Source organism: Equus quagga, chromosome 7 (genome assembly GCF_021613505.1).
Source record: "Equus quagga isolate Etosha38 chromosome 7, UCLA_HA_Equagga_1.0, whole genome shotgun sequence".
Classification (NCBI taxonomy): domain Eukaryota; kingdom Metazoa; phylum Chordata; class Mammalia; order Perissodactyla; family Equidae; genus Equus; species Equus quagga.
Window position 1 is genome coordinate 44642232 of NC_060273.1, and position 12384 is coordinate 44654615.

At 49.9% G+C, this 12384-nt stretch overlaps 1 protein-coding gene across 1 annotated transcript in view; it reads left to right on the top strand.

Moving 5' to 3' along the window:
• Window positions 1-11689, top strand: part of RASGEF1C (RasGEF domain family member 1C) — a 72466-nt gene extending 60777 nt beyond the window's left edge. The window contains exons 11-14 of the mRNA XM_046668087.1: window positions 1656-1751; window positions 3584-3707; window positions 10584-10656; window positions 11063-11689. Coding sequence (XP_046524043.1) covers window positions 1656-1751; window positions 3584-3707; window positions 10584-10656; window positions 11063-11087 — 318 coding nt within the window. The 3' untranslated portion in view covers window positions 11088-11689. The remainder of the gene's footprint in view (window positions 1-1655; window positions 1752-3583; window positions 3708-10583; window positions 10657-11062) is intronic.
• Window positions 11690-12384: the final 695 nt, after the last annotated feature.

The following is a 12384-nucleotide window of genomic DNA, read 5'->3' on the forward strand; positions in this document are numbered from 1 at the left end:
TCACTGCCCCCAAGCCCTGGGCCTGGCACAGAGAAGACCTGAGCCAATGTTTGTGGACCCATATAAATCTAGGGTGACCAGTTTGTCCTGGCTTCCTGGGGACAGCCCCAGTTTTAGCACCGAAAGTCCTGCGTCCCAGAAAACACCAGGCAGTTGGTCTCCCTGCTAAATCTGGCTCTGGTCCTGGTGGTCACTAGCTGAGGGGCCCCAGCCAGGCCGTGCCACTCTATGGGCCTCAGGTTCCCCATCTGCCCTGCCCAGCTGCGCCATCCGCACTTCTGTGCTGTGCAGAGTGCTCAGTGCTGAGGTCTTCACTCAGAGTCCTTGTCAGCTTGGATGGGGTTGACCTCAGCACTCCCTGAGCCAGAAATGTCAGGTCCTGGTGCCCAGTCCCAAGGGTGACAGGCTGGAGGCTGGTCCTGACTGGAGCCCCAGGGCAAAGCAGCGTGTCAGTTTCCTGGGCTGCCGCAGCACAGCACACACTGAGTGGCTTAGAACAACAGAAATGTCTCCTCTCCTAGTTCTGGAGGCCACAGTCAAGGCTGGCGGGGCTGTGCTCCCTCCAGAGGCTCTAGGTGGATCCTTCCTTGCCTCTTCCAGCTTCTGATGGTCTTGGGCATTCCCTGGCCAGTGGCCACATCACTCCCAGCTCTGCCTCCACCTTCACATGGCATCTTCCCTGGTGTGTCCAAACTTCTCTCTTATAAGGACACAAGTCAGTGGATTAGAGCCCACCTAAACCAGTATGACGTCATCTTAACTTGACTCCATCTGCAAAGACTTCCTCCAAATGAGGTCCTGTTCACAGGGTCTAGGACTTGAATGTATGTTTTGGGGGGACACAGTTCAACCCAGAGCAGCAGGGTAGACCCAGCAGGCTCCCCAAGGGTGGGGTGAGCTGTGAGCGGTGCGTCTCTCTCCCCTAGGAGTCAGCAGATGCAGAGCAGAGAGGAGAAGCACGTCCACTGCTGAGACAGAGCCCCGCCCTTCACAGGCCCCGCTCAGAGCCGCCCTCAGGGCCCGGCCTTCCCACGGTGCAGCAGCATCAGATCTTTAGCATCAAGAAAGACATAGAATGACAAATTGTTAAATATATATATATGTTTTGTTCAAAAAGAGGCCACAAAACTTCACAACACATGATTCATAGTCCATACATATTTAACAGTGTGCTCAGCATGCACCGTTCCTCCTGGGGCACACGAGCTGGGAGGCCTAGGTCTGTGGATCCCCGGATTGTGGGGGGACGCTCCCACCAGCCTCTCCCAGCAGGCGAGGGAAGAAATGGTAAGGGTCATCGGAACTGCGTGTCTTTCTCCCAGCCCCAACACCAGGAGGAATGGCCCCGAATACGGTAGGAGCTCAGTCAGCCCTGGGGTCTGCTGGGGCCTGGGAGGGAGCAGTCTGGCCCCAGGGTAAGAGGGCCCATGCCTGCTCTCTCTGTGGTTTCCACATGGCCCCATGATGCACACTTAGTAGCCTGTAACCCAGGAAGCCCCGAGGCTGCCAGCCTCGCCCAGGGAGTCTCTCCAGCCCCTGCCTCGGGGTTGCGCCCAAGGTCCCTGGAGCAGGTGGCTGCTGGCGAGGCTGCCTCCTGCCCGGGCGGCCCTGCAGGGAGGCCAGTCAAGGGCCAACCTGCAGCGTCTCCCTTCCAGATCGTCATTCCCTTCTTCAGCCTGTTCATCAAAGACATCTACTTCCTGAACGAGGGCTGTGCCAACCGCCTCCCCAGTGGGCATGTCAACTTTGAGGTAGGATCTTGGAGCCCCTGTGGGTTACAGGCCAGTAAAAGCCCCCAAGCAGGCGCACCAGCCCTGAACAGTTGGACTAAAGGGTCCCCGAGAGGAGTGCAGCCAGCCACTCACAGCCGGTCCTGAGGTGGGGTCATCAGAGTCCCCCCACCTACATTGTCCAGAGGGGGAGACCAAGGCCCATGAGGCACTGACTCCCGCTCCGTGTGGGCCTTGTGCCCAGAACAGGCAAAGCAGACTCATTTTCAGCCCTTGAGGAGCACCAGCCTGGTAAGGAAGACAGCCCTGCAGGGCCACAGTGACAACTGGCGAGGTGCCGTGACAGGGGCTGCACACGGGCACAGTGCACGGGGCCGGGGAGGCCTCCCAAAGGCAGGGCCCTGAACAGCAGGAGGAATTGGTCAGGCACAAGGCAGAGGGAGCAGAAGGAAAGATTCTTCTCCCTCTGCAGATGCTCGCCACTGTCAGCTCAAGTGTCTTCTCCTCCAGGAAGCCCTCCTTGACCTCCCAGGCAGAGGGAGGCCCATGCACAGCAGGTTGGACATCCTTTGGTCACAGCACTCCAGTTCTCAAGCTCCTCAGAAGCAGGGCCAGGCTGATCTGCTCTGTGTCCCAACCCTCTACACAGGCCCACGCAGCACAGGTGTCTCAGAGTGGCTGGTAGGCTAGGTATGGTGGGGGCGGAGGCCCAGGAGCCCTGAGGGCATGGGACAATGCGGCAGGAGGTAGCTGCGTCAGACAGGCAGAGCACGCCACGCCGCAGTGTGCTCTCCCAATCTGTAAGGAGCGGCTCTTCTCCCAGAGGAGGGCAGGCCCCACCCAGCCTCCATCTCCAAGGGGCAGGCAGTCCTGGGCTGGCCCCTTGCTCTCTGAGTCTCAGTCTCTCCCTCTGCAAAACGGGGCTCCAACCACGGCTGCACAGAGGGGCCAGGAGGGACGGACATGCTTCGAGGCCCACCAAGGCCTCTGCAGGTGTCCCCTGCTGACAGGGCCCCCGGCCAACACCTGGGCCCTTTGGCTGGAGTCACCTCTGCTTTGGGGCCTCACACAGATACCCCACAGACCTTCACATACTGCCCACAGGGCTGGTGACCCCTGAGGGCCAGTGTAGCTGGAGAAGTCCAGTCCAGAGGTGGCCAAGGCTCTGCATCCTGGGGGGCAGTCCCGTGAGGCCACGTGAGAGACTAGGCTAGGGTGAGGCTGCAGGGCCCAGGGGACCCCAAAGCACACCAGGTGTGGGAGCCCTTGTCTTTGCCCTTCTTGAACCAGTCCTCAGAACTGAGGCCAGGGTGGGAGAGGCAAGACTGCAAGGTGCTCCTGTGGCCCCAGATCAAGGCACAGGCAGTGCGAGCTGGAGCTGGCCACCAGAATTTACTGAAAATTCTACTTAAATGAATTTCCTTAAATTTTATTTAAATATATTTATTTAAAGTTTTTTGCATCATTCTCTAAATAAACAAACGTGTCATACGTAGGGCTATATCACTTGTCATAAGTAAGGATAACCACAAAAACAAATGGAATGGAGCTAAAGTAATAGTCCCCTTGAGATGCGCAGCCAGCCAGCGGCCCAGCTGGCTGCTCTCTCCCACGAAGAGAGTGCCTGGTGAGCCCGAGTGTCAGGTGCGGGGATTCCTCAGGGGGAAAGAGGAGACGTGACAACCACCTGGGTTTTCCCGATGGGTGATTCGGTCATTTATTTCCCAGTGGTCCTGCCTGCCCCAGAGGTGGACCTCACTGAGAGTGTTGAGAGAGCCCGGCCAGGGCCCAGTCTCACAGGTGACCTCCAGGCACTGGGGGGCACCCACTTTGTGTCTCTGTGACCCTGGCAGAAATTTCTGGAGCTGGCCAAGCAGGTTGGAGAGTTCATCACATGGAAACAAGTAGAGTGTCCCTTCGAACAAGACCGCAGCATCATCCACTACCTGCACAGCGCCCCCATCTTCAGCGAGGATGGTAAGGTGGCCCACGGCCTCCCTGACCCCCGGCTACAGGACTCTTGGGTGGTCTCATAGTCACATCGCCATTCAGGGCCCCTGCTCTAAGCAGAACGCACCGTACCCCCATTTGCTGGCTCCAGGAGGGAGCAGAGAAGGCTGCATCCCCCAGCTGGATGGTTGCCACCCTCAGAGCACAGGACAGGGCCCGAGGAGCTGTGGGTTGGGACTCCAGGGCCAGGCGTCCCGCTGGACACAGCTTGGACGCTGTTGGGCATCATAAATCTGAACCATGCCTCTGTATGACCCACTTTCCTCATCAGTGAAGTGGGGGTGATGATAAGAACTGCCCTCCCAGGGTCACACGGGGCTGGCAGAGCACTGGGCTCATGGATCTTTCCACAGCTGATGTGCATGCACGTGTGTGTGTGTGTGTGTGTGTGTGTGGTGCACAGCAGCATGAGAGCAGACACCCTTTCTCCAGAGTGCCGCTGCTGTCCATCCCTCCAGCAGACCAGCGTTCCCACCTGGTCGTTTGTCAGATACAGCACATTTGCTTCTGAATTTGCTCAGTGAGCGTCCTCCAGGACCCCCTCCTCCAGGAAGAGGAGTGCTGGAGAAGCAACTGGTCATCTGGGCCTGAGCTGATCGTCCCTGTGGGGGCAGTGTGGCCCCATGGCTAGCTGCTCTCTGGGTCTAGGATACTCTTGAACCACCCTGAGAGGCCCCCACTCAGCATGCCAGAGGCCTGGCTCCTTGCCACAGCAAGCATTTTACAAAAGGACCCACACCCATACTCAGGAGAAGATGTTCTGCCAAAAATAAAAAATTAAGGGGAAGTATTGTTTAATGATTTTATTTCTGAATTATTAATACTTTCAACTTTGCCATATTATTATTCATTTTGAAGCCTTTTGGTGGGGCTCTCACCTGCATCTGGAGTCCCTCCCCTCACACAAGAAGCTCAGCAACCTCATCAACCAGCCTGGGCTGCTACCACCCCAGTGAGCTGTGTGACCCTGTGCAGGTTCCTCACCCTCTCTGAGCGTCCACTGCTGCATCTATAAAGTGAGGAGAGAACATACTTCCCAGGGCCGCAATGAGAATTCCTTAAATTGGCACAGGCAAAGCCTATGGGACTACACTCCATCGATACTAGTTGTATCTGTTTCCTATCGGTGCTGTAACAAATCACTACAAACTTGGTGGCTCAAAGCAACACGAATTTATCCTCTTACAGTTATAGAGATTAGAAGTCCGAAATCAGTTCCACTGGGCTAAAGTCAAGATATTAGAGCTGGGTATTTCTGGAGGGTCTGAGGGGAGAATCCATTTCCTGGTTCTTTAGGACTTCTAATGGCTGCCTGTATCCCTTGGCTCATGGCCCCTCCCTCCATCTTTGAATCACATCAGTCCAACCTCTGCTTCTTCCATCATATCATCTTTTCTCCCCTGTAGTCAAGTCTCCCTCTTAGGACACTAATGACTGCATTTAGGGCCCAGCCTGGGTAATCCAGGATCGTCTTCCCTGCTCCACTTCCTTAACTAATCTCATCTGCAGAGTCTCTTTAGGCTGTAGATAGTAACATGGTCACAGGACCAGGATTCTCTGGGCTACTATTAAACCTCCTACACTAGTTGTTATGATGATTGTTGTCATTAGCCACTGACGTCTTCATGGAACTTGGGCAATAAGATGTGTCAAGGGCACGTTAGGAGTTGGGCAGGGGGGGTGTAGGGGAAGAGAGGGAAGAAAGAAAGGGGCATTTCATTCACTCGTTCAGTCTCAGGATTTCTAGAGAGTCTGATGTGTGCCAGTCAGCAATTCTGCTGTGAACATGCAGATAAGAGCCTAGCCCTTCTGGAGCGCCCTAAGAGAGGAACACCTCTCATTTTGACCCTCTCTTTCTCCTGTCCCTCCCCCCACCCCCCAAAAGCAGAGAAAAGCAAAAGAGACCTCAGATGTATTGAGCCCTGACTGCTTCACAGCCTCTGACAGAAGTGCCCCCGGGCCCTCAGCCCCAGGCCTCCCCTGGCAGGGCCCTCCTGGCAATCCAGTCAGCCTTGAGGCTCCTTGAAGCAAATAAAAATACAGAAAGTCTCAGCAAAGAAACAGAAGATATGAGGAAGAGCCAAATGGAAATTTTAGAACTGAAAACTACAATAACTGAAATAAAAACTGAGTAGATGGGCTCAACAGCAGAATGGAGAGGACAGAGGAAAGAATCAGTGAGCTGGAAGACAGAACAATAGAAATCATACAATCTGAACAACAGAGCCTCAAGAGCCTCCGTGGGGCTATAACAAAAGATCTAACACCCCTGTCATCAGAGTCTAGGAAGGAGGGGGACAAAGAAGGCAGGGTTGAAAAAGTAATAGAAGAAGTAATGGCTGGAAAGTTCTCACATCTGGAAAAGACACAAACCTGAAGATTCAAGAAGCTGGGTGAATCCCAAACATAATAAACCCAAAGAAACCCATACCAAGACAAATTGTAGTCAAACTTCTGAAAACCAAAGAAAAGGAAACAGATCTTGAAAGCATTGAGAAAGAAATGACACTTTACCTGTAGGGGAAAACCAATTCAAATGACATCTGATTTCTCATCAGAAACCATGGTGGCTGGAAGGCAACGGCACTCTTTTCAAATGCTGAAATAAAATAACTATCAACCCATAATTCTACATCCAGTGAAAATATCCTTCAGGAGTTTAGTAGAGATAAGTCAAAATTGAATTCTAAAAACTGTTTGGGCAACCTCCAGGAGGAAAAATAAAACAGAAACAAAACAAAGAGAGAACACACAAAAACCAAAAAAAAAAAAATGAACAAAATGTCAGATTTAAGCCCTATCAATAATTATATTAAATGTAAATGGTCTAATACACCAAGTAAAAGACAGAGATTGGAAGAGTAAATTAAAGCCATGGCCTAACAATATGCTGTCTACAAGAAACTCGTTTCAAATATAATAATACAGACAGGTTAAAAACTAAAAGGATGGGGAGACATTCATCAAAGGAAAGGAGGAATGGCAATATTAATATCAGAGGGAAGAAAATTCACAGAGACAGAGAGGAACATTATACAATAATAAAAGGGTCAGTCTCCCAAGAAGACATAGCAATCCTAAATGGGTTTCCACCAAAAAACAGAGTTGCAAAATTTATGTAGCAAAAACTGATAGAACTGAAAGGAGAAATAAACAGATCCACAATATAGTTGGAGACTTCAATGCCCCTCTCTCAACAGTTGATAGTACAACTAGACAGAAAATCAGCAAAAACATCGAAGAACTCATCATACCATCAAACAACAGGATCTAATTGACATTACAGAACACTCCACACGACTACACATTTACAGAAGACACATTTTTTCAACTGCCCATGGAACATATACCAAGATAGACCATATCCTGAGCCACATAAAATAAACTGCAAAAAATTGAAGTAATTGAAATCATACAGAGTGTGTTCTCTGATCACAATGGAATCAAACTAGAAATCAGTTAAATAAGACAACAGGAAAATCTCCAAACACTGAGAATCTAAACAACATGTTTCTAAATAATCCATGAGTCAAGGAAGAAGTCGCAAGGGAAATCAAGAAATAACTGAAGTAAATGAAAATACAATCAAAATTTGTGGGATGCAGCTAAAGCAGGGCTGAGGGAAAGAAATTTCACAGCACTGAATGCGTATGTTAGAAAAAAGGAAAATACTCAAATCAGTTATCTAAGTTCCCATCTCAGAGCCTAGAAAAGGAGGAGTGAAATAATCCCAACGCAGCAGAAGGAAGGAAATAAAAGCACCAGAGAGCAGAAATCAGTGAAAGGGAAAACAGAACAATAAAGAAAATCAGTTAAACAAAAAGCTGGTTCTTTGGAAAGAACAAAAAAAATTCCCATCCTCTAGCAAAGAACCTCTTGACAAAGAAAAAGAGAGAGAAGACAGAAATTACTAATATCAGGAATGAAACAAGGGGTGTTACTACAGACTCTGCCAACGTCAAAAGGCTAATAAGGAAATACTATGAACAATTCTATGCACATAAATTTGACAAGTTAGATGAAATGGACAAATTCCTCAAACAACACAAATTACCACAAATGATAATTTGAATAGCCCTATGATATTATGGGAATTGACTATTAAAAATACTCAAAAACAGGGCCAGCCCAGTGGTGTAGTGGTTAGGTTCGTGTGCTCTGCTTCGGCAGCCCGGGGTTCACAGGTTCAGATCCTGGGCGCAGACCTAGCACCACTGGTCAGGCCACGCTGTGGCAGCATCCCACATAAAGTAGAGGAAGATGGGCACAGATGTTAGCTCAGTGACAATCTTCCTCAAAAAAAAAAAAAAAAACCCCAAAAATGAAATCTGTAAGCCCAGATGGTTACACTAGAGAATTCTATTAAACTTTTAAAGAAGAATTAATACAAATTCTGCACAATCTCTTTCAAAAAATAGAAGCAGTGGGAACTTCCCAATTCATTTTATGAAGCCAATATTAGCCTGATACCAAAACTACACAAAGACAGGTTAAAAAAAGAAAACACAGATCAATATCCCTCGTGAATATAGATGCAAAAATTCCCTAACAAAACATTAGCAAATAGAACCTGGCAATATATTAAAAATAATTATACATCATGACCAAGTGGGTTTATTCCAGAGATGCAAGTCTGTTCAAGATTTGAAAAGCAATCAATGTAATCCACCAAATTAACAGGTTAAATGAGAAAAATCATTTGAGTACATCAATCGGTGTAGAAAAAGCATTTGACAAATTTCAACAACTATGCATGGGAAAAACTCTCAGGAAATCATAAAAATAGAAGGAATTTGTCCACTTGATAAATTGTATCCACAAAACCCCTTCAGCTAACATCATATTTAATGGTGAAAGACTGTCTGCTTTCCACCTGAGATGGGGAGCGAGGCAGGATGTCTACCCTCACCACTCTTATTCAGCACAGTAATGGGAGAGCTAGTGCGTGCAAAAGGCAAGAAAAAGAAATAAAGACATACAGATCAGAGATGAAGAATTAACACTGTCCCTATTTGCAGAAGATGTAAAAAAAATCCCAAAGAATCTACAAAAACTCCTAGAACTGAGTTCAGCAAAAGTCACAGAATGTAAGATAAACATGCAAAAATCTATTGTGTTTCTATATATTAACAATGAATATGTGGACACCGAAATTAAAAATACAGTACCATTTATGATTGCTCAAAAAATGAAATACTTAAGTGTAAATCTAGCGACACGTGGACCAGATTGACATGCTAAAAACTACACAATGCTAATGAAAGACATCAAGGAGCTCAACAAATGAAGAGACGGAACGTTCATGAATTGGGAGACTCTACATGGCAAACATATCAATTCTCCTCCCCAAAGTTAAGTACAGGTTTAATGCAATTCCTATCAAAATTCCAGCAGGATTTTTTACGGATATAGACAAGATTATTCTAAAATTTGTATGGAAAGACAAAGGAATTAGAATAGCTGAAACAATTTTGAAAAAGAAGAATAAACTAGGAAGAATCACTCTACCCCATATGAAAGCTGCTGTTATATGGCTACAGGAATCAGGAGAGCGTGGTCTTGACAAGACAGGCACACGGGTCAATGAGCCAGAACAGGGGACCCAGGAGTAGACCTGCACAAATGCGCCTAGTGATTTTTGACAAAGGTACGGAAGCAAGTGAGTGGAGGAGTGATAGCCTTCGCGACAAGTGGTGCTGGGGCGTTTGGACATCCATAAACCAAAAAATGAACCTCATCCTAAGCCTTACACAAAAATTAACTCAAAATGGATCACAGACTCAAATAGAAAATGTACAACTATAAAACTTTAGGAAAAAAAGCAAGAGAAAACCTTCAGGATGTAGAACTTCAGGAATTCTTATAAAACTATGTAGGCAGTGGGGCCGGCCCCGTGGCTGAGTGGTTAACTTCACGTGCTCGGCTTCGGCAGCCCAGGATTTTGCCAGTTCGAATCCTGGGCGCGGACATGGCACTGCTCATCAAGCCATGCTAGGTGGTATCCCACATGCCACAACGAGAAGGACCCACAACTAAAAATACACAACTATATACCGGGGGGCTTTGGGAGAAAAAGGAAAAATTAAATCTTTAAAAATAAATAAATAAACAAACAAACAAAAAAAACTATGCAGCTCCTATACGACAGCAGTTGTACTCTTGGGCTTTTATTTACTCCAGAGAAATGAATACTTACGTTCACACAGAAACCCATACACCAACACTGATAGCAGCTTAGCATGTTACAACCGAACACTGAAACAGCCCAGATGTCCTTTAGTGGGTGAACAGTAAACCAACTGTAGTATATCCACACCATAGAATACTATTCAGCACCAAACAGGCCTGAAGTCCTGGTATACCCTACAGCATGGACAACCCTCCAGAAAATTACACTGAGTGGAAAGAGCCAACCCCAAAAGGTTACATATTGTACGATTCCATTTATGAATATCATATTCCTGAAATGACCAAATACAGACATAGAGAACTGATTAGTAGTTGCCAGGGGATCAGAAAGGGGTGGAGATGGGAGGAAAGTGGTGGGGCCATGAAAGGCTACATAAGGGATCCTCATGGTGATGAGATGTCTGCATCTGGACAGTATCCGCGTCAATATCCTGGTGCTGAGCCTGTCCTGTAGTTTTCCAAGGGGTTGCCATTGGGAGAAAGCGGATAAGGGGTACACTGATGGCTCTGTGTATCTTACAACTGCATGTGAACCTACAATTATCTCCCAGCAACAAGTTTGATGTAAAAACTTAAAGCAATTCAGACTCTGTGTATAAAATAGATTATCATCATCAACCACAATTGCCTAATTTTACTTCATTTGCTGACTAGGTCTTTATCTGGCTTCTTATGAAAGCGAGAGCCCAGAGAACCAAACAGAAAGAGAGAGGTGGAAGTCTCTAAGGTGAGTCTGTGCGCCGCGCCGGGCCAGGTGGCCGCAATGCCTGCGTCTCAGCCCACGGGAGGCGGGCAGGTCAGGCCAGGGTCTTAGGAGTGGGGGCAGAACTCAAGGGCTGGGGTAGGAGAGGCGGCTAGGACCACAGGCTGCCCCTGCAGGTGGTCAAGACGTGTCCCGGGGCCAGAAACCCCTAGTCCCTGTTCTCACACCATAATGTGAGACTCACGCCATCTCCTGCTTGTTGGGCCTGTTAACCCAAGCCAAGCAGAGGTGGGAAACGATCCACAGCAGTGGGCCTTGAGGACCAAGCCCGGAGGATTGCACAGCACCCGGGGTGGGAGGCCGCTGCTGGAGGGCAGTATGGCCTGGCCGCGGCAGGCTCTCCCCACCCTCGGCACCTTTCAATCGGCAGGTCTTCTATTTTGGGGAAGACGTGAGAAGCGCTGAGCTGCAGGAGGAGGAGCGGAGGAAGTCAGCAGCAGGCTTCTGCAGCCCTGCCTCAGCCGCCCCAGCGCAAGGCAAGGGTGTTGGTGCCTCACTGCTTTGCAAACCGTGAACCTGTGGTCTGGCGCCACCACAGCGACCACGTGGCACAGGAGACCTTTTTCCTTTTGTGGAACCTCAGCCCTGGCAGGGCCTGGGCCTCCAGACGCGTGGATGGCACCTGCCATGGGGGCCCTGCCTTCAGGACAATGTGACAGCAGGTCACATTGCTGGTCAGTTTGTCCATCCTTGGCAAGGACACAGCACGGCCCCAAAGTGTTGGACGACGGCAGTCTTGATGTCACTGGGTGACATGTGCCGCAGAGGCCGACACCCAGTCTGTTTCCAGGTGGCCTGGGAGCCCCCACCTCTCCAGCAGGCATCACAGTGATGTGAAAGGGACCAGAGCCCCCAGGGCCCCTGCCATTCTAGGATGGACCCTACCCTGCCCCTCGCCATGGCTGTTTTCTGAAGCCATGTGCACCCCCTTTCTGGATCCTGCTCGTATCAGGGGATGGCTTTTTGGTGACAGCTATGATGCAGGTCACAGGACAAATCTGAGTCACAGAGCTGACAACACGTACAGTACATTGTAAACTTCAGAGCCGGTATAAACACACATGAGTACACCCTGCATGTCCACATCCGCACCGTGTCTCTCACCCATGGGCCTGAGGTGAGCTTCCGCCAGGAGGCAGGCAGTTTCCATGCTCAGTTTCCCAGGAGTCAGGAGGGGGACGTGGTAGCCATTCCCTCCCCACAGACCCCACGTTGTGCTGACAGGACCTGGCGAATGGATACTGACAGCCTGTGCGGCCAGACGCCTCTCTTCTTGGGGAGTGGGAGGGGAGGCTCCTCTCATGGGCCCCCCCCAGCCCCTCACACACCGAGTCAAGCTTCTGTGCCAGGAAGCAGTGGTCATGGAGCTGCTGAGCCCCCACCCGGCATGTGACCAGGTCACCCAGCCAGGAAGTCAGGACGGGTGATGTGTGATGCAGGTCAGGCCCTGCCGGGCACAGCAGGGTATGTTGGGGGACACTGACCCGCCCTGGCCAGCTGCTGGCCACGTCAGGCCACGCAGGGGCTGGGCCCGCTCGGTACCAGACTTGCATGTCCTGGCGCCATGGCTTCAGCATAGACACTCAGCACCTCAGATGCCTCCGCTGACGCAGGGAATTCTGCCTGGTGAACCGGGCCGGGACCTCGGCCAGGCCCCAGAAGAGCCTGGCAGCCTGGCAGAGGTGTGGGACC